The 21,750-nt window shown below is 35.1% G+C and overlaps 2 protein-coding genes across 2 annotated transcripts in view; both read right to left on the bottom strand.

Moving 5' to 3' along the window:
• Positions 1-21,750, bottom strand: part of galt (galactose-1-phosphate uridylyltransferase) — a 72,715-nt gene that overhangs the window by 5,543 nt on the left and 45,422 nt on the right. The window lies entirely within an intron of this gene.
• LOC141298765 (uncharacterized) lies at positions 17,449-19,459 on the bottom strand. Its single transcript, XM_073829071.1, has 6 exons — positions 19,094-19,459; positions 18,962-19,003; positions 18,356-18,394; positions 18,145-18,267; positions 17,790-17,820; positions 17,449-17,704 (listed from the first exon to the last, which is right to left on the bottom strand). Exons 1-6 carry the CDS (start codon positions 19,440-19,442, stop codon positions 17,671-17,673), a joined length of 618 nt encoding a protein of 205 aa, XP_073685172.1. The 5' UTR covers positions 19,443-19,459; the 3' UTR covers positions 17,449-17,670.

Genomic DNA, 21,750 nt, shown 5'->3' with positions numbered 1-21,750 from the left:
TCTAGCTTTTCATCATCGCAAACTCGCCAACTGTTGTGAGGGATGACAACATCGCAAACAAAACAGGATGAAACGCTCGGAAAGAATGTGTTTTTGAAGTAGAGCGAGATGAAAATGAGTCTGCGGTGATAAATGGCAGAATGAGTTTGAACATAGTGAGATATTCCCTGTGAGCCTGGTCATCGCTGACTAATGTGACATTACCGGAGAAGTTTAAAGCTCACAGTCAATCACGGAGAAGCTAATTCTAATTCTTGTGTACGTTTCCATAATCCATCATAATCCACGAGGGAGCAGTTGTTATAATCAAGAGACAAATTTCTGTTTGCCTGCTGCCAAAAATAATTTAAAAAAGCAACTGTGAAAATGAGCTCTCTAGCTAAATGATGAATTAGACTCTCTGTGAGAACCGGGAACTGAGTTCTCCTGGGTTACCCAAGTATTTCCACACTCCTTTTTAAAGCACGCACTTTCTGCACAATCCAATTCATACCTCTGAGAGATTCTTTGACCTCAGTTTTCTTGCGAACCATTGATTCGGGTCTTAAAGTCAGGCTCCGTGGCTCTAAATGCACATTTGAGACTGATCTGACCTCTCGGGTTAAACAAGTTTTTGAATGAAGGCTTTCATCAAAAGACACGAACGGCTGAAAATCCTTGTCCCGGTTCATCTGTAGCACTATTAAGACTGGTATATAACTACACAGCTCACACATCTTAGCTTTGACATCTTTAGACATATTTCTGACATCTTAGCTTTGACAGATGGGTTTTTATTTGACAAAGTTAGACATTCAAACCAAGCAAGCAGAGCTGGACGATTTGGAGAAAAATAAAATCTATTGGTGATTTTTCAGATAAAAATGTGATTGTGATGTAAAATGCAATTTGAAATAATAATAATAATAATAATAATAATAATAATAATAATAATAATAATAATACCTATTATTATTATTATTATTATTATTATTATTATTATTATTATTATTAATGTATTATTAGTATTATTATTTATTTATTTATTTATTTATTTATTATTATTGATTCATTGTAATTACAATTATTATTATTAATTATATTATTATTATTATTATAAAATACAATTACTAAATATAATTATAAAATAAAAATAAAGAAGAATTAGAATATGTGTGTATTTCATTGAAATAAACAAATATTTCAACATTTTCAAGCAGAAAGACTGAAATAGTATTTTCTTGCGAAACATACTGAAAAATAAAAAACAAAACAAAAATATTTACAGTGTACTGAAAAAAAAACAATTGCAATATTGGTTTACATTACAACTGTATAAATTAATTGTAATTAAACATTTGTCTTAATTTCATACTTTTTTATGTATAATATTGTTAATATTGTTAATATGTATTTATTTATGATTTAAAAATTTGCATTTAATTAAAAAACAGAATGTTTTTAACGTTTTTGAAAAGCTATTAATTTTAAATCTTGTATCCATGCCACAAAGAAATAAATTCAATTATTAAAAAAATAATACAATTAAATTAATACAATTATTAATAAAGATTATAAAGAATATTTTCTGCTTATTTGTGTAATTTTAGATTATTATATTAATATTTTATAATGTTATTTCATTTATAATAGTAGTAATTATTATTATTAATTAGTATTATATTATTATTGTCGTTGTTTTTCTTTGTTTTGTTTTGTTTGTGTTACTATTGCTAAAAAAACAAATATAACAAAATAAAAGAAAAATAAGAAATATTACTATAGTAATATTTCACTGTAAAATAAAGTACACTGAAAAAAATTGTGGTAGAATACATTTTCAGTCAGAAATTGCTATATATTTCACAAATATTTACCAAGAATATGTGTGTATTTCACTGAAATAAACTTACAAATATTTCTACATTTTCGAGCAGAAAAGCTAAAATAATATTTTCTTGTAAAATATACTCAAAAAAATCATTTTTACAGTGTACTGAACAAAAATAATGGCAATTTAGTTTTAAATTACAACTGTAAAAATGCAATACTAATATTTATGGCCGTCTTAATTTCATCATTTTCAAACATTAAACCATCAAAATTAAAAAGCGCTTTGCAATATTTATTTATTTATTTGCATTTATATTTCCATTTATTCATTTAGCAGACGTTTTTATCCAAAGCAACTTACAATTATTAAGTTATTAATCTTAGTTATTCAAGTTATTAATTATTAATCTTGTTTGTTTATTTTATTTTCGTATTTATTTTCTTATTTTGAATAACATGCATCCGTGAATCACTTAAAGAAAGAGAAGCAAAATGCTTCAAGAAAGTAAATAGGGTCAATTCTTACAAGTGAATGTTAAATATCGTCAGTGCAATAAAACTAAACAATACTGTAGCGTGTTTTGAAACATGAGTTAAAACAAGAAACTCACAGCCAAGAGTGTTGAAATCATCAGAAGAAAGAATGAAAATGAGTCATTAGATCACCTACTTCCAACCTCGCTGGGAACGTGTTTTTCCCCCTGCAGTTTGCTTTTATAATGCAGTAAAAATTAAATAACACTTGAGAAAAATCAAGGTTGTTCTTTTTAAAGGCCTCGGCACAACGAGAGCCATTTCCAACAAACATCTGGAACCGAGCAGCACGTTGTTTGTCCGTGTTTATTCTGCTTCTCGAGGAGATGGGCCAAAATGTCTGCGCTTGCTTGGATTTCTGAAAATGAAGGATTTTGAAAAGAAAACGAGTCATTACTCGTGGGTCACATCTCGAATCACCTCATCATATTTAGGGTGATTTCTACAGGGGAGCTCCGAAGCGGCCAGCGCCTGCATTAAAAGCAGATGAATGGAGCCGGGTTAAAGACGACTGAAGGGTTCAGTGTTTACAGAATATGAATCACTGTTGGATGCTTTTCAAAGATGTTTTTCCAAGTCGTGTTTCATGACATTGTGGGAAACTGTGGAGCAGAGGCACACCTGCTGTTCACCAATAATTAGGCAATTAAGATTTGCTTAGTGCAAAACTCGGTAACATCAAGCCTCTTTCAAAAAACATGAGTGAAGAAAACGTCTGTGTAAATTGTTTCTAAAACAACACTTAGGTAAATCACATTTGAATACTACGATAACGTTCCTTGCATTTATAACAGCAGCACCGGAACATCGCTACTGAATCTACAGCGCAAAACATACTGGCCGTGTGTTAAGATTCAAGAATTAATGGCTTAGTTTATCATAAACATCCAACAAAATAGTGTAATCTAAATCCAACTGAGTCTCCTACCCAAGTCTTTCTAGAGAAAAAAAAACAATGTAACTAGCATTGTTCAATTCCCAGATAAATTGATTCTAAACTGATTGTTTTTAGTGAATCAAAACCACACAGTGCAAACCAGAATCCAAACAAATTCTGATCAAATGACTTAGTCAATTAAATTCATACGGTGAATAAGGTCTCTGGTAAAAATCCATAAAAATGCAATGCAAACAAAATTCGCAAGAACTTATTTAGCTTTGTTGTCCTGTTCACTTGGGGTCTTGGGGTCATAAGCAGCATTCCTCCTCCTCCAAACACAACGAGTTGAATTGATGCCAAAGAGCTCGATTTTGGTCTCATCTGACCACAACACTTTCACCCAGTTCTCCTCTGAATCATTCAGATGTTCATTGGCAAACTTCAGACGGGCCTGTACATGTGCTTTCTTGAGCAGGGGGACCTTGCGGGCGCTGCAGGAATTCAGTCCTTCACCGTGTAGTGTTACCAATTGTTTTCTTGGTGACTATGGTCCCAGCTGCCTTAAGATCATTGACAAGATCCTCCAGTGTAGTTCTATGATTCCTCACCATTCTCATGATCACTGAAACTCCACGAGGTGAGATCTTGTATTGAGCCCCAGATCGAGGGTGATTGACAGTTATTTTGTGTTTCTTCCATTTGCGAATGATCGCACCAATTGTTGTCACCTTCTCACCAAGTTGCTTGGCGATGGTCTAGTAGCCCATTCCAGCCTTGTGTAGGTCTACAATCTTGTCCCTGACATCCTTGGGCAGCTCTTTGGTCTTGGCCATAGTGGAGAGTTTGTAATCTGATTGATTGGATGCTTCTGTGGACAGGTGTCTTTTATACAGGTAACAAACTGAGATTAGGAGTACTCGCTTAAAGAGAGCTTGTTTCCTGTATAAAAGAGACCTTGGGAGCCAGAAACTTTTTTGAAATGCATTTTTGTTGTTGTTGTTGTTGTTGTTGTTATTCTGTCTCTCACTGTTTAAATAAACCTAACATTAAAAGTATTGACTGATCATTTCTTTGTCAGTGAGCAAACAGAACAAAATCAGCAGGGGACCAAATAATTGTTTTCCTCACTGCACATTAAACATTAAAATTTGACAGCAAGTTTAATTTAGCATTATTTATACTGTTATAGTTTTTATTCATATTTTGGATTCATATTTTAAGAATGCCTGAATCGGCTTTTATTTTTAAATTTTAAGTTTTCATTTTTTGTTTCAATATTTTTGTTATGTGCTTTTATGTGTCAGTTTTTAACTATTATATGATTTCTAATTTCCATTTATTTAGTTTTTTAGTATTAATATTTTATTTCAGTTTTACTTCAATTAACAAAACTGGTTTACAATAGTTTTAGTTTAGATACAGATTTACTAACAGTTTGCATCAGCGCAAACCCACTTTTGGCATTAAAAAAAATTCAGGATTAAGTCAGGATTTACTAAAGATGCACAATGAAAAATTAGCTATGAAAAGGCATGGACAGTTACTTTTGTTTTTGTATTGTTCACCCAAAAATGAAAATTACCCCATGATTTACTCTCCCTCAAGCCATCCTAGGTGTATATGACTTTATTCTTCATTCAGACGAATGCAATCGGAGTTATATTTAAAAATGTCCTGGCTCTTCCAAGCTTTATAATGGCAGTGAATGGCTGTTGAGATTTTGAAGCCCAATTAAGTGCATCAATCCATCATAAAAAGTACTCCACACAGCTCTGGGAGGTTAATAAAGGCCTTCTGAAGCAAAATGATGTGTTTGTGTAAGAAAAATATCCATATTTAAAACTTTAAAAAACTTAATATATAGCTTCTGCTAACTGTCGTATGCACGTTCACAAGAGAGTGGTGTTCCAGCAGATGACGTTGACGTAGTGTAAGCTTTGGTGATAATATGCTAGTCTTGTGAGAAGCAAGTTTTGTTTACAGTAATGGAAAACCAGTCTCCTCTTGGCTTATATCGAAATCCTCTGACATTTTTCTTTCCAAATCCTTGTTTTTTAATTTGTAATCAGTGATTTGTTTTGCTCTGTTCTGCACTTCTGTGTTCATCACTTTTCACCGGAGTTTACACCATCTGCTGGAATGCCACTCTCTCGTGAAAGTGTGAATGTCAGTTAGTGAAAGCTAGAGATTACAGTTTATAAAGTTTTAAATATGGATATTTTTCTTACACAAATGCATCGATTCACTTAAGCAGTCCTTCATTAACCCCTCCCGGAGCTGTGTGAAGTACTTTTTATCATGGACGAATGCACTTTTTTGGGCCTCAAAATCTCAACAGCCATTCACTGCCATTATAAAGGTTGGAAGAGACAGGACATTATTTAAAATCACACCGATTGTATTCATCTGAAAGGATAAAGTCATATACACCTAGGATGGCTTAAAGGTGAGTAAATCATGGGGTAATTTTCATTTTTGGGAGAACTATCTCTTTAACTGACTTTGTGTTTGACATTACTGTTATTGTTGATGCCAGGAGGAGGCGCCACAGAGAACAGAAATCACGTGTCAGTATTCTTTAAAGGGCTCATATGATGTTGCTTAAAAGAGCGTTATTTTGTGTATTGTGTTATAGTTGTGCAGTTTGAGGTTCAAAAAACTTTTTCCACATACTGTACATTATTGTTGCTGCTCTCTGCCCTGCCGTTCTGAAACGCTTCGATTTTTACAAAACTCATCATTGATAGAAACCGAGGTGTTCTCTGATTGGCCATCTATCCGGTGCATTGTGATTGGCTGAATACCTCAAGCGTGTGAAGGAAAGTTACGCCCCTAATCATGTTGTGATGGCGTTTCTCTGCGTGATGATTCATAAACGAGGCATTTGTTGCATCCATTGGGGACATAACTACTGATTATAATGACTCCTACTGTCTTTTTACGCGTTGAGTTGCGGCACGCCACATATACATAACACCATTTCTGCATTTGCAATCACAGAATGAGAAACAAGCACTACTCTACACTGCTCAAAACTCGCATTTGAATAGTCAGTACTGAATTCTTTAAATATGAAAATGTACTTACAGGCTGTGAGACTGTCCAACATTTGAATTGCCCCACTTTATAGCCTTAACCCCTTGTATACAGCTGACATTGTAAGTAGTGTTGTTTTTGGCGGCCAATTTTCATTTTAGTTTTAGTCTAGTCTTTGTGTGAACCTGACATTTTAGTTTTTATTAGTTTTAGTCAAGTTCATACACTTTTTAGTCTAGTCAAGTTTTAGTCGACTAAAAGTCTGAGCATTTTAGTCTTATTTTAGTCAGAATTACCCATGACTATTTTAGTCTAGTTTTAGTCGACGAAAACTGATAACATTTAGACTATTTTTAGTAATGGAATTTTATTAAACCCAGTAAATATAGTATAAGTACCTAATAGTATAGACAAAACCAAAGTTTTCTTTTAGTTAAACCATTTCAAACAAGGTTATCTTATTATATTTTTTGTTGAAAGTTGTTCTAGACTTTGTTTTAGGCTGAAAAATGCATCAATTGCAGAAGATGCTCTAATTTGAATTTACAACATTTATTTTACCTACCAAACATGTTAGAAGTACACACACATAAATAAAATTTAAATAAAAACAATAAATAAAATAGCATCACATGACAATGCCAGAAAAAAAAAAAAAACAGAGAAACAAGGAAGCTTCAAATAATAATATTAATCAACTTAACAATATTCTTAATTTACTTGATCATCTGTGCATACAAGAATCTTTTGTACTTTTTTTAGGTTTATTTACAGATTAATTCATTTATACCTTCTGTAAGTAAAATATTTCTTATGGTTTTCTTAGCATTAGTGGTGGGCATAGATTAATTTTTTTAATCTAGATTAATCTAGATTAAATCTTGAAATTAATCTAGATTAATCTAGATTAAAATGGCTAATTTGAATTCTTCTGAAGGCATTCAGAATATGTGTGCTACCCAAATAATGACTAAAAGTAAGTCTTTGAGAACGGGTTTCTCAAGCCAGGTGGCGCATTAGACCAGGCGCTCATCTCCTGTTTCCAAAATGCATTACAAACTGCTTGACAATTGCATTTAAAACACAATTAACTATACAAACTTGTGTAACCAAGTACTTCTGCGCAAAAGGCTGTACGACGTGCGCGTTCCAGTAAAATATACAGGCGCGCGGGTATGGATAGCCTATCTGCGTGCATCTTCCAATAAACTGCGTTGCTTTTAGAAGCGTCAATTCAGTTGTTGCATATAGTATAATGTCTTTATTTCGGGATTATCAAAGTAAATTATAACTCAAACTTGAGATTTTACTGGGGCACAGCAGATTTTCACTGAGGCACGTGCCCCAGTAAAAAGGGTCTAGCAACGCACGCACCTGCCCTGAAGCGGCTTCATAACTGCATCCATGTCTGCGCGTCTCATTTGATGTGGTAATTTCACAGAAGTTGAAGACTCGTTCTCGCCCCCTACATTGCAATTCAACTAGATATGCGTCATCCGCGCTAAAATATCAAGGTGAAAGTCATCATATCTTGCGTAGTTTAGACCCAGCTCCCAACCCAACTTTGAGAATAGATTAACGGCGATATTTTTTTTATCGCGCGATATGAGTCTCACGTTAACGCAGCACGTTAACGCCGATAACGGCCCACCACTACTTAGCATACATTTATTTATTTTATGAAATTGTCCAAAAATTGCTTGGACAACTGGGATGCAAAAGAAATGTTTTCCACCTTTGACCACAAGATGTCATTAGTGTACAACGTGTTGAAAAGCTTCGAGTAATGAACCATTTTAGATACAGTTGATCCCGTTGGTGCTTCGAAATGCTTTTTTTTTTTTTTTTGTAGAAAAAAATGTATGTGTACTTCCTTCTTTTTCCCCAGAATATGAACCCTATCTGGCCGGCCACTGGTCCCTTTATCTGTGTCAGACTTAACTTTGTTTGTGGGCGTCTTCTAGATAATGCAGCGAGTGGAGCTTGAGGGAGTGACGCCGCTCGCCTACGGTTTAGGCTAGAAGGGATACAGCTCTGTCTACTGGGCATGCGCACATCAATCTAACATTATAACATTTTGTTTCGTCTCGTTATCGTCAACGAAAATAAAGAGACATTTTAGCATAGTTTTTATTTTGTAAACAACATTTAGTCTCGTTTTTAATCGTCAACGATATTTCATAATACATTTTATATAGTCATCGTCACATGACCAGCATTTTCGTTTCGTCTCGTCTCGTTTTCGTCACGTGATAAAGGTTCGTTGACGACGATATTTAGTCATAATTTTCGTTGACGAAAGCAACACTAATTGTAAGCTGCTCTCCCAGGTTCAGGAAACAGTCCTCCGTGAAATGCGCAGCACCCACTCGAATATTTGCGTTGTACCGTTCTGGAACAGTGTTGTAAATATAACTTGACCACTGATTTCTAGTTGTGTTCTCATTTGGAAGGCCAAACAAAGTACTTTCGCTTTCGCAATGAAACACACTGTGTCTCCACAACATGGCGACTGCAACACTACTACAGCCGGTAAAAATTACGCATTCTTTCTTTCCATATACATATGGGTGGTGTTACGCTAATCTACAGTCGTGGCCAAAAGTTTTGAGAGTTGAAAGTTGCTGCTTAAGTTTTTATAATAGCAATTTGCATACACTCCAGAATGTTATGAAGAGTGATCAGATGAATTGCATAGTCCTTCTTTCTCAGCACTGATGTCACATGGACTATTTTATCAATGTCCTTACTACCTTACTGGGCTTTAAATAGTAGTGCCATTGCTGTATATGCAATAGCTCTCGGATTTGATCAAAAATAGCTTAATTTGTGTTCTGAAGATGAACAAAGGTCTTAAAGGTTTGGAACGACATGAAGGTGAGTAATTAATGAACGGGTGAACTATACCACTTTTAAACCAATGCACTTACACATGCTTTATAATCTAGTTGTCTTATATACAGTGCCTTGTATCATTGTCATTTTTTTTCACATTTTGTTTTGTTGCAGCATTATGTTAAACTGCTTTAAATTAGTTTTTTCCCACATAAATTTACACTCCATACACCATAATAATGACAAAGCAAAAACCAGATTTGCAAATTTTACAAATGTATTAAAAAATAAAACATTGAAATAAGTACATTGCATAAGTATTCATACCCTTAACTCAGTGCATAGTTGAAGCACCTTTACAGCCTCAAGTCTTTTTGGGTCTGATGTGACAAGCTTTGCACATCTGCATTTGGCAATTATCTGCCATTCTTTGCCTCACCTTTTCACCTCTCAAGCTCTGGCAGACATTTTCTAGAGTCCTAGTTGTTCCAATCGTCTTCCATTATGGATAATGGAGGCTACATGCTTCTGTGAACCTTCAATGCAGCAGATTTTTTTTTTTTTCTGAACTCTTCTCTAGATCATTGCCTTAATGCAAGTCTGTCACTGAGCTCTACAGGCAGTTATCTTGACCTCAGGACTTGGTTTTTGCTCTGATATGCATTTTCAGCTGTTAGACCTTTTCTGAGAGGTGTGTGCCTTTCTAAATCAGACTCATTCAAATGAATTTGCCACAGTTTAACTCCACTCAAAGTGTAGTAACATCTAGAAGCAATATGAATGCTCCTGAGCTTAATTTCGAGGGTCCCAGAAAAGGGTATGAATACTTATGCAACGGGATCTTTTCAGTTTTTTATTTCTAATAAATTTGCAAAGTTGTTACAAACCTGTTTTGTGCTTTGTCATTATGGTGTATGAGATGTAGATTGATGTGGAAAAGTAATTTAAAGCAGTTTAACATAATGCTGCATACTTTTGCAAGGCACTGTAATAGGCATTGTATATTACAACTATTGTTGACTTATAATTGATTTGTTCCGTTAGACAGATCTGCAACTGTCAGCTAAATGCACAAATGTAAATGTCAGTAATTCATTTATACATTTACAAACGTGTAGTTAATCGTAGCAGGTCAGTAAAGGCATTTTACCCCAACTGCAGTAATGAATGGTAATCATTCTACTAATTTGCATAAAGTTAAATCGTGCTCACCTTTGTCTTGTCACTGGTGTTTGCTCAAACCACCAACGGTTGTAACTATTCTTACACGAACTGTCACATTTTGTGCTTTACAAAGCACTTACACAGAATTTAATTCTCCCCATGTTTCATGATCAAGACCCACCAAAGATAAAAGCCCTCTGGTGGTTTTCCGCTTGCGAAACGCTGTCAGCATGAACGTACCTTAAGTGGGGTGTTCAGGTACAACAAGTCAACAGGTTTCTCCAGCCCGAGGTGATGACTACTTAAAAAAAGCCCTCTCGGTATCATCGTTTTCATAATTGCTTTCAGGGCCGTTCACATGAAGGCCTTTAGTTATGCGTACTTAATGACAGCGCTATTCCCTCAGAGCTCCACGCAACCTTTGAGGCTAGAAAAGTTCACACAGGTAAGCACTTTGCTCAGAGAGCTGTTGAAAATGAGGACGGTGTGCTTATGCATTAAACATTAACTCTCTGTAGACGAGCGAAAAAGAAAAACACTCATCTAATCGAGTCCATTTTCCCAAGAATTCCAATTAAATATCTAAAATGAAACAAAACCCTTTGCGGCAGTGAAATCATAAAGTCCATCTCTCTCTTTCTCTGTTTTAAAAGATAATACCGGGCGGCCATGGGAATCTGGCGTGATTTTAAACAAGCCGAATCCGATCGCTCGGCAGCTTCTCTGTATTCCAGCCGCTGATTTGTATGTCAAGAGTGATAAAGGAGGTCGAGATCGAGGAGATGGACGGAGGGGGAACTAATCGTGCAGTCGTCACGCACCCGTCCGGCAGCCCTAGAGGCCACGTTTATGAACCTCTGTGAAATAAAACGCCAGACAGCGGTCCATCACTCTCTAGAACAGCGAAGCACAAAAAAAACCCATAAAGAAACCACGTCTCACAGTCAGTAAATATGCTAGCAGTGACAACATCAGAGATATTAAAAAGAAGCGTGGCGCTATGATTTTCAGGCCTGACCCGCAGGCGATACCGGGGAAGGCTACAGTTCTCCAGAGTTTTCATACGTCTATTCTTAACAGATGGCTCAGATGATTGACGTCTCCTGACGTAAGCGTATACTATTTATTTCCTGCCTGTGTCAGAGCTCGCGGAGAGCGGCAGATTGACTTGCCGTTTGGAAAGGCATCAGCCGGAGTTCCAAGAGAACGTCAATCACACCTCACTACTGACCGCCAATCTCTCTCCTCGCCATTTCTCTGCTATCGCTACTGCTAGCTGTGTATGTAAATTCACAGATAAGACGACATTATACACAGTGTCGCTTCATGCCAGGATAAACCAAAGATGCCATCCCCAGAATGGTTTTGGGAAACAGAATCATGAACAGAGAATATTGTTAATTCTTTTTTACACCTCAGTCTTTAATCATAATTGTTTGTCAAGTCTGTGAGCTTTGGCTTCTAAATCCTCTGTGAAAATATCACTCTTCTTAAGAGGCTCTACACTCAAGTTTAAACCATGAGAAACTGCCATTTCTGTATTGTTTTGTTTATCAGTGAGTTGATTCAGTTAACCACCAAACCACTAATTTAGCTGTCAGATTTCCTGTTTATGCAATTAATAATACACTTTGCAGAAGGGAATTGATTGGCAACGAGCTATTTGTCAAATTATGTATTATTATGTGCTTACTAACACAAACAAACAATGAACAATACATTTATTACAGTATGTATTACTCTTTGTTAATGTCAGTTAATGAAACAGGAGTTCATGTTAGTTCACAGTGCATTAACTAATCTTAACAAGCACAACTTTTCATTTCAATAATGCATTTGTTCATTCTTAGTTCATATTAATGAGAAGTTTTTTTGGAAAACACTTCAGGATTTCTCTCCATATAGTGGACTTCTATGGTGCACGCGAGTTTGAACTTCCAAAATGCAGTTTAAATGCAGCTTCAAGGGGCTCTAAATGATCCCAGCGAAGGAAGAAGGGTCTTATCTAGCGAAATGATCGGTTATTTTCTAAAAAAAAAAACAAAAAAACATTTATATACTTTTTAACCTCAAATGCTCGTCTTGTCTAGCTCTGCATAGACCTTCGATTGCGTAGACAGATTTGCTGTCTTTGTAATTAATAATACATTTTGCAGAAGGGAATTGATTGGCAACCAGCTATTTATCAAATCTGTGCAAATGATGTATTATTATGTATTTACTAACACAAACAAACAATGAACAATACATTACAGTATGTATTACTCTTTTTTAATGTCAGTTAATGAAAATGCAGTCATTCATTGTTAGTTCATGTTAGTTCACAGTGCATTAACTAATGTTAACAAGTACAACTTTTCACTTTAATAATGCATTTGTTCATTCGTAGTTCATATTAACGAGAGTTTTTTTTTTGTTTGTTTTTTTTTTGAGGAAAACATTTCATGATTTCTCTCCATATAGTAGACTTCTATGGTGCCCTGAGTTTGAACTTCCAAAATGCAGTTTAAATGCAGCTTTAAAAGGGCTCTAAACAATCCCAGCCGAAAAAGAAGGGTCTTATCTAGTGAAATGATCAGTTATTTTCTTTAAAAAGTAAAAATTTATATACTTTTTAATCTCAAATGCTCATCTTGTCTAGCTCTGCATGGACTTTTAATTGCATAGACAGATTTATTACTCTTTGTTAATATCAGTAGCAATAGGGGACACCACCTGTCATAATTTGATTGATGGCTTTGACCTTTTGACCTTCCCCCTCCCCCACGCCCCTCCCCCTCCCTTTCCCACGGTGCCCACCCACGTGTTTGACCCCTCGTTGACCTAGTGAACTCTACTGACCTTGTTTTGATGGATTGAGCAGGTGCGATGTCAACGGCTGACAGGTTTATGGGTTGTTGAGAGGATTAACGACAGGGTTTAACAGGTGCGGGATGAACTTCTGACAGGTTTATGGTTGTTGCATCAAATTTACGAGATTCATACCCAGGTGCGGGATTAACTCCTGACGGGTTTATGGGTTTTTGCGGGACCATCCGGTGTTTGGTTGTCATCCCGGTAGAGAAATACAGCAGCTGTGCGTGACCGTCCGGTGTTTGTTGAGGAATGAAGGTTTGTAGAATGTTTCGGCGATTTTACGGTCTAGCCCCCACGTCCGTGTTGTAGGGCATGGGTATCAGATTGCGTTCAGCATAGATAAATAGGGCTTCCCCATCATATCTGCGGAGCATCAGAGCTGTGAAATACATAGACATGGATGCGATACACAAAACTCCTGAGAGGGAATGGGACAAAGATTCTATGGAAGATCTGATTAGGGCACCGAGAAAACCGTACAGCAACAGTTTTAAAATGAGAGAATTTATAAAAGGATAAATATATACACTTTTAAATAATAAAATGATAATACTAATAATAATGCATTTTCTAACATTTGAATCATTAAATCCCTTACGTTTTTACAGTCTAGGGTGAAAAATAAAAGTCAGCGTGCGTGTGTCTGTTTGCCCTCTTTGCTCTCATTCACTCCTTGCAGGTCTGCCCGTGAGTGCTTCATGAGCTAACGTTACACAGTGTTATATGAACATCTCATGTAAAAGTGACCATACATGTAATGGTTGTATATAAATTACCTTTTCAACAATATATTAGTTGCTATAAAAAAATAATAGGAGACAAATAGACACAGCAGTTATGAGTACGTCTTAGTTTGAGAGGACCTGATACCATTTTTGCAGAGGATCCAAATTATTTCTCACAGTAGCTACATCTGTTTTTAAAAAATCTAGATTGGCATACTACGTGAGCATTTGGCGTTTTCCCAGTGAATTGATCGGTGATTCATCAAGAATATGACTCAGTCACTAATCCCCTGTCAACCCTATGGCAACCGTTCTCAGGATCTCTTTAAACATATGCGAGTACACATGTTCAGAAGCCGGAAAAACACATTCTTTATTCAGATGTTTATCTTTTCCATGAATGTTAGTTGTTGTTGTTGCGAGGATTGAAAAATAAAAATAAATAAAACTATAAAAACGTTTAATAATGTTTCAGTCCCTATCACACTGTATGAAAAAGTGACCATACATGTGATGGGTGTATATAAAATACTTGTTCAACAATATATATTAGTTGCTATAAAAAATATTTATTATTGAAAAGTCTCTATTATCACAACAGTTACGAGTCCATAACCGTACGATGAAATATATTAACAAAGTCTTTAATGTTTTAAAAACATAAATGATAACACTCGGGCTCAACAGTGTAACACAATCATGTACACAAACACACATTCAGTCCTCCAAGTCGTATTCTCTTCTATAAATAAGAAATGAATATAAACGATGTGATCACACATGATATTAAATCAAAGAATAACATTTACACTAGTTTTTAGGTAGTAGTAAATATTGTAATGGGGAGCCAACAACGTCAAAATAAGTAAAGGGAAAAATGTATTTTAACAGACCAAAACATATGGATTATGCCTGGACATGCCTGGGCATGTCAGAGGACCTGGACATGCATGGACATGTCAATTTGAAACCGTATCAACCCTTAACCTACCCAATCACAGTAAACTTTCTCTATTTCTATATTTTTTTTATAAACATTATTTACTATATTTTTATAAAGCTTTTGTACTCTACAAAGTGAACACCTACCCGTCACACAAAAAGTTCAACACACTTCCATTTGTAATAAAATATTTTAAGTCATTTAAATTATTATAGTAGGACTCAAGACATTTCATCATAAATCACATTTACGTTGTTGTATCAATGTAATATTCAAATGTTTATACAAATTTGTGATCTGATAAGTCCTATAAACATTTCAACCTAAAAAGTGACTTAAGCACAAACACTCACACAAACAAACATGAAAAATAAAACACAAAAAGCAAACACAAAACACAAACAAACATGCAAACTAAAAACTAAAAAGCAAACACGACACAAACTCAAACACAAAACACAAGCAAAAGACAAATTAAAAACATGTAAAACAATATTGTCACTAAAATTTTAAACAAGTATTTTGTTTTCTCAATACGCAAACATGTACGATCACGCTTGCGTGCGTATTATTGTAGCGCAATTTGTGCGGAATACATTATAATCATAACCATAAATACGTTTTAAGGTACTGGAAACACACAAATGTCAGGGCAGGACAAAACATCAGCAGCGGCTGCAAACCCCCTCAGACACCATGAGGGTTAAAAAAGATGGTAATATATATATATATTATTATTAAGGCATCAAAGTAACAAACATGTCACTACATCGAAACAAATCATTCATCGTACATCTTAAACATGTATTCAACATTTAAGTTTATTGAACACATAACCCACTTATTTTAAAGATGATATTAAACATTTCCATGTTTATAAAAATAAACATTTACAATACTTTTAGACGGTCATGTATATAAAACATAGTAACAAACATGTCACTTCAGCAAAACAAATCATTATACAACGTTCATTTTATATTTTTTAAGTTTATTGAAGTTATAAAACATCAAAGTAACAAACATGTTACTAAAGCTAAACAAATAAACCATTGTACATCTCAAACAAGTATTCAACATTTAAGTTTATTGAACTTATAAAACACATCTTGCACTTTTTAAAGACGATCTCCATGTTTATTAAAATTAACATTTACAATACTTTCAGGTGATCATAAATATAAAACAAACATGTTACTACAGCTAAAGAAATCATTCACCGTACATCTTAAACATCTTAAACAAGAATTCAACATTTAGGTTTTTGAACTTATAAAACACATCATGCACTTCTTTTAAAGATAACAAAAAACATCTCCAAGTCTTTTATAAAATTTATAAAAATCATAAAAATGGCTTACATTATGTTCTTCGAACATTGAAATCCATTCTGTGAATGAAATATTTTCAAAAATGTTTCAGTTGGAATATAAATAAAACTCTATGGTCCTCCCAGGGATAAACTCCAATGTGAAACTGATGCTCCAGACCCTTCAAACAGACTGATTCGTGATGGTGATGAGTAAACCAGATGTTCTCCTTGAAAAGGAGTTTCCCTACAGACAAACTTAAATTTCAACTAAAGAATAATTTGTATTAGATTTATTTCACACCATTCGCTTTAGATTGCTAAAGTTTCTTATTTTAATCATAATCATCAATGTATATCCCCCTCACACACACTCCTTTTTGAGTTGTATCTTTTAGAAAATGTGATGGTTATTTTATTACAAAAATATGTTGCTGTTTTAAAGGCTATATAAATAAAAAGTATAGAAATATAAATCTTGAGCCCAATATCTGAATATCATTATTGCTGTACTCATACTTTTCTGAATGATCTTTAACAGCATAATAAATATCGGGGATAATTAGCCTTCACTGAAAATACAGTATTCTTCATCTACTCTAAAATATATGTAGACAGTCAGCATATGTTGATGGTCACGTCTTCGAATTGAGAGCTTTACCCATAATGATCACAGGTTTGTTTCAAATTGCGTGTGTCAACAACAACTTGTGGGCCATAAGGATGTTACTACATATGAGAAAAGACACCACCAAAGACATCTCATGTTACGTAGACATGCACTCTTCGAATACCCACTGACTTTTTGCGTGAATGACACATCACATGTGAGGAGTGTTTTCTGGGGGTCTCCTGAGAATATACAGTTGCTCTGAAAAAGTCATTCTGACACATACCAGACTCCCATTGTAAGGAGAAATCTCCACAGACCGTCTCATGAACGCTTGACTGTAATCGCGAAACACAACACCATTATACACTGTTTTAATTTGTTTATTCAATTATTTAACACATATACTTACATTCAAATTTTTACACCTGGTACTTTATCAGTCTGATAAATTTGTGGACAATACTGTACATGATAAAATGGCAATCATGCTACCGTGTAAGTTAGACACAATGTTGTTTAGGAAAGTGATGTTTTCATCAAAGTCAGAGTATTCCTACTTCTTAACATTTAAAATTTTACTCTGATGTTCCAACGCAGGGGAACCGGGTGAGATATGTTAATCCTTCAACATATTTTTTATATATATATATATATATATATATATATATATATATATAGCTTTTTCTAATTGTATCAGCTGAGCTTGTTTCAACTGTTTATAGTCAATTTAGAGTAGAGTAATAGAGTCAACCTTATCGTCCTTGCTATTCCCCACATACAAACCATAAGCAACAACCTAAATTCAATAAAACCAGTTACACATCATGTAAGAAAGGCCTCATAACGCATACAGTCAAGCAGTATCCGCAACTTCTCTTGATTTGGTGTCATCGCTCTTACATTTGCAACTGATTCAGTGGGTAGGTCAAGATCATCAATAATGTTCTTCACTTTTGATCTAGCTTACTGTTTTTTCCTTTTAGGAAGATCTGATAACCTGAGAATACGAAAAGAAAAAGGATATTGGAAAAAAAATAAAATATAGAATAGAAAGAAAAAAATTACTTCAACCTTGTACTGACCTCTGTTCACAGTCTTTATCAGGTTTCTGATCTGAAACATCAGGGGAAACAAAGACTGTTAAGGACAATCCGTGCGCTACAACATGCTATCTTATTCAGTGTACAGTATGCCTTCAGCGGTTATGCGGATGTGTCCAAAATATGAGGCCATCATAAAAATCCATCCTATAAATAAATAAAACAACTTATATAAAATTTACTTTGGGGCTTTACTTTAGACTCCAGATGTACACGATCAACATTATCTAATGGTTAAGCAACTCCATCTAATTACCATTTTTAATTGTTTCATATACCAACATTTATTCGCTTGTTTGTTTGTTTGGTGTAGAAGATGTACATGTATTACACTTACAATATACCATCACATTTGATTTGCCAGAGGTTGCAGAAGTCATAGTCATTGTAACGGAGCCTAGACTTGATCCAGTTATGACAGGGGCATATATCATACCGCCATTAGACGTGGAGCTCTTGCCTTTTTACAGAAAACAGGTCAATTAATATACTAGTTAATTGTACATCTGATAATGATTATTCGTTATTAATATTTAAATCACACTAACGTTTTACACGGATGCATGATGGTCCTTGTCTTGAAGTCTCTGTTGAATTAAAAAAAAAAAGTGTTATTTTGAATGGCAAAAATCAGGCTATGGACTGTATTGCAATCCGCCTTACTGAGATATGTATTTTAAAAGTAGTCCTATTCATAGCACAGGTCTTTACTATGCAAGGCAGTTCGGTTACCTGTCACTAAAGTTGAACTAGGGCCTATCTAAAGACACTTGTGGGCATCCAGCTAAAACTCAGGACTAAAAATCCATACTTCTTCTTTAGATCATATTATATCTGTAACAAATCACTGTTAATGTACACAGATTTCACACTAGGCTGTATGACGTTTGTATGTTTTAGCCTAAATGAAATGTTTCATATATATACCCCTAGGTTCACTTTATAAACGGACTTTAATTTTTATGAAGGTATGCAGTAGGCATTATGCACCCATTACGGTCCAAAAACGCACTTTTGCAAACCAACTTGACTGTAGTATGTGGTGATCCATTTTTGGTCGGGAGAAAATTCATTTACATCATCTTCTTTCAGCAAATCTAGAAATTTTCGACACATAGAATAAAAAAGAAAAAAAGAAAAAGAAGTGCTATAACCTTGTATCGGCATCGGTTTAGAGTCTCTATCAGGCTTCTGATCTGAAACATTAGGGAAACAAAGATTATTACTAAGGACACTCAATACATGCACTACAACAATCTCATCTCTACATGCAGTCATCATCATACCCAGAATCTCCCTAGTGGTCACGCTGATTGTCTCTTTGCTGTTAACACAGACGTCTGTCACATCAGGCCGTGTTTCCTTTTTCAGGCTTCTTACAATCTTCATTTCGTTCTTAAGGTTTGTTTTACGCTTAGTATCCCCCGTACAATCATGATTCGGATAGCGCTCATCGACGATGACCGTGTTCATCGGTTTGATCATTTGTCCTTTGTAATATGGTTTAAACATAGAGTCTATGATGACTTTTACACCGCACATTTTTTCTGCGGCACAGCTGCACTCCGATTGATCATCCGCAGCAGCGCCAGACCTACAGTTGTTCTCCATCAGATTCGACGTAGTTTCAGACATTCTTTTCAGAATTCAGTTTTCTCCAAGACGTAGCCGTTTCCTAGAATTTAGGATTTGACCGTTTACTCCCAAAAGTGTTATTAGCAGTAAAATTGCAGCAGAGCCGTGGTTCAGTAAAACAGGTTTGTTGTTGTTGTTTTTAATCAACAAGACGTTGCAGTAGCTCCGTCGTCCAAACCTGGTTATGTTCACAGTGTCGGGTGAACTCAGTTACTGCAGAGTTGATGACGACCTCAGTTGTTGGTTTTACTAATAGGGTCCACCCCTCAAGCTTGTTGTAAGGTCTAAGAGGGTTGTGGCCGGAAGGCTTGAAAATCAGTCAGGCACCCAAGATAAGTTTCGCTCAAGCTAGTTATAATATTTTGATTAAAGATTATAGACTCAAAAAAATAAGATCCACGAACCAAGTGGTAACTATTATACCACAGATAATGATAGGTTGTTAAAGATTTTAGAGCCAATTCCATAATAAAATGTTTCAAATAAATTTACAATCGTTATAAATAATACATGCAACACTAGACATCAACAATATTGTGTCTTAAAATATGTTTAAACCTTTTAAACATATGATAAAATTTGAATAAAAAGAGGCAAAGGGGAAACTGAATCCAATAAATGTTTATTAAAACAATTAAACATATAGCAAGAAACAGAGGAAAAGACTCAACGCTTTACAATTTTGTTGTGCTGCTATACATCCAAAACATATTGATGCCCACAATAAAACACTGACTGTGAAATTGGTCTAACTTGACTGAAACAGCTTGTCAATGGTTGAGAAAACAGTTTTTAACACAGGTTCGTCGCTCGCGTCTAAATATAGATTTGTTGTGCAGCATCCGAAAGGGTTGTCCTCAGGAATAGGCCAGGCGTCATCATGCTCATACTCAGAGTCATCATCAAAGTCCTCCTCAGAGTCATCATCAGACTCATCCTCGGAGTCCTCCACGGAGTCAGACTCGCCTCTTTGAGACAAAACTTTTCTTTTATATTCCTCCAGATGTTTCTTTACCCTTATGAGATGATTTTGATCGTGATGCAATTTTCTTTCAGATTCCTCCCGCTGTTTGTTTACCCTTATGAGATGATTTTGATCATGATGCGTTTTGTTCCAACAGGCAGATAGGCGGACGTATTCTGGTCTCGTTGAGGCAAGGTATCTCATACCCGCCGTGACAGAATCCCACTGATAAACGTACCTGATTTTACCACCAAATTTAATTTTTGTCCAAATTTGATTGTAGAAGTACGTCCAGTCTACGGCCGTTAAAAGCAGATAGCTACATTCAGGAATACATATATCTTCATAATCCAAAACGTAGAGTTTCACAGTCTGCAATGTCTTGTCAAACACAAATCTCCCCGTACGATCCTCAGACACTGTGAATTCTTGTTTCGCAAAATCTTCATCTTCATCGAGAATCTTTATCAGACCGTGACTTTCCTGGTGCATTTCCATTTCAACAAAATTTCTTGCCGATGTGACTGAAATTAATCTTGTTTCAGGGGTGTTTGGAGGCCTTTGTACCAATGCAGAAACCGCGTCAAACTGAGTGTCTCTAAACTCTGAATGTAGGTTGGGGGTGCGTCAAACAACCAAGAATGTGACAATATTTACATAAAAACACACCTCCCCAATGTCCAGACCAATGGGGTATGACTGTTTTATTTACCACCTAGCCAACGGAAAAATACGTCCCAATATCTACACAAATATAACTCACTAGCTCTATATCTTTGCCATTGTTTTTGGCTAGTTTTTAGACGAAGACTCTGGTCAAACATGCTGCGAGTGTTCGCAGGAAAACAAGAACAAGTACAGAATACGAGAATTAAATGAAATTTACTTTAGAAAAATACTTTAGAGCTTACCCCAGTCTGTATAAAAAGAGACACAAGGTCTCAATATTACCGTTCCTCTGCTACATGTACATCTACCTCATTTTAAAACTCAAAGTTATACGTTACAAGTTGAAGGTGGTGTGGAAACACTATGTTTTGTATTTTTTAAATAATTATGGTAGAGTTACAGGTTTTTGGGTAGTTTAGGGTAGGTGCATGTAAGCAATGAAAACTTAAATGTGAGTAAATGTGACAGGCACATTACTTGCATAAAAGACTGTCTTTATCCTTTTCAAGGAGATGCAGTATAATGTTATGTTTCTTAATTGTGATCACACTACAACAAGGAGTCGTTTTTGAGATGGAGGACAAATAAATTAGTTAAAATACATTTAACATTTAAAATACATAAAACACATTTTAACAAAGATTACAATTTTTCTTTAGATACCAGTAATTTACT

Source organism: Garra rufa, chromosome 23, assembly GCF_049309525.1.
Source record: "Garra rufa chromosome 23, GarRuf1.0, whole genome shotgun sequence".
Lineage (NCBI taxonomy): Eukaryota > Metazoa > Chordata > Actinopteri > Cypriniformes > Cyprinidae > Garra > Garra rufa.
This window is presented reverse-complemented; position numbering and strand designations above follow the sequence as displayed.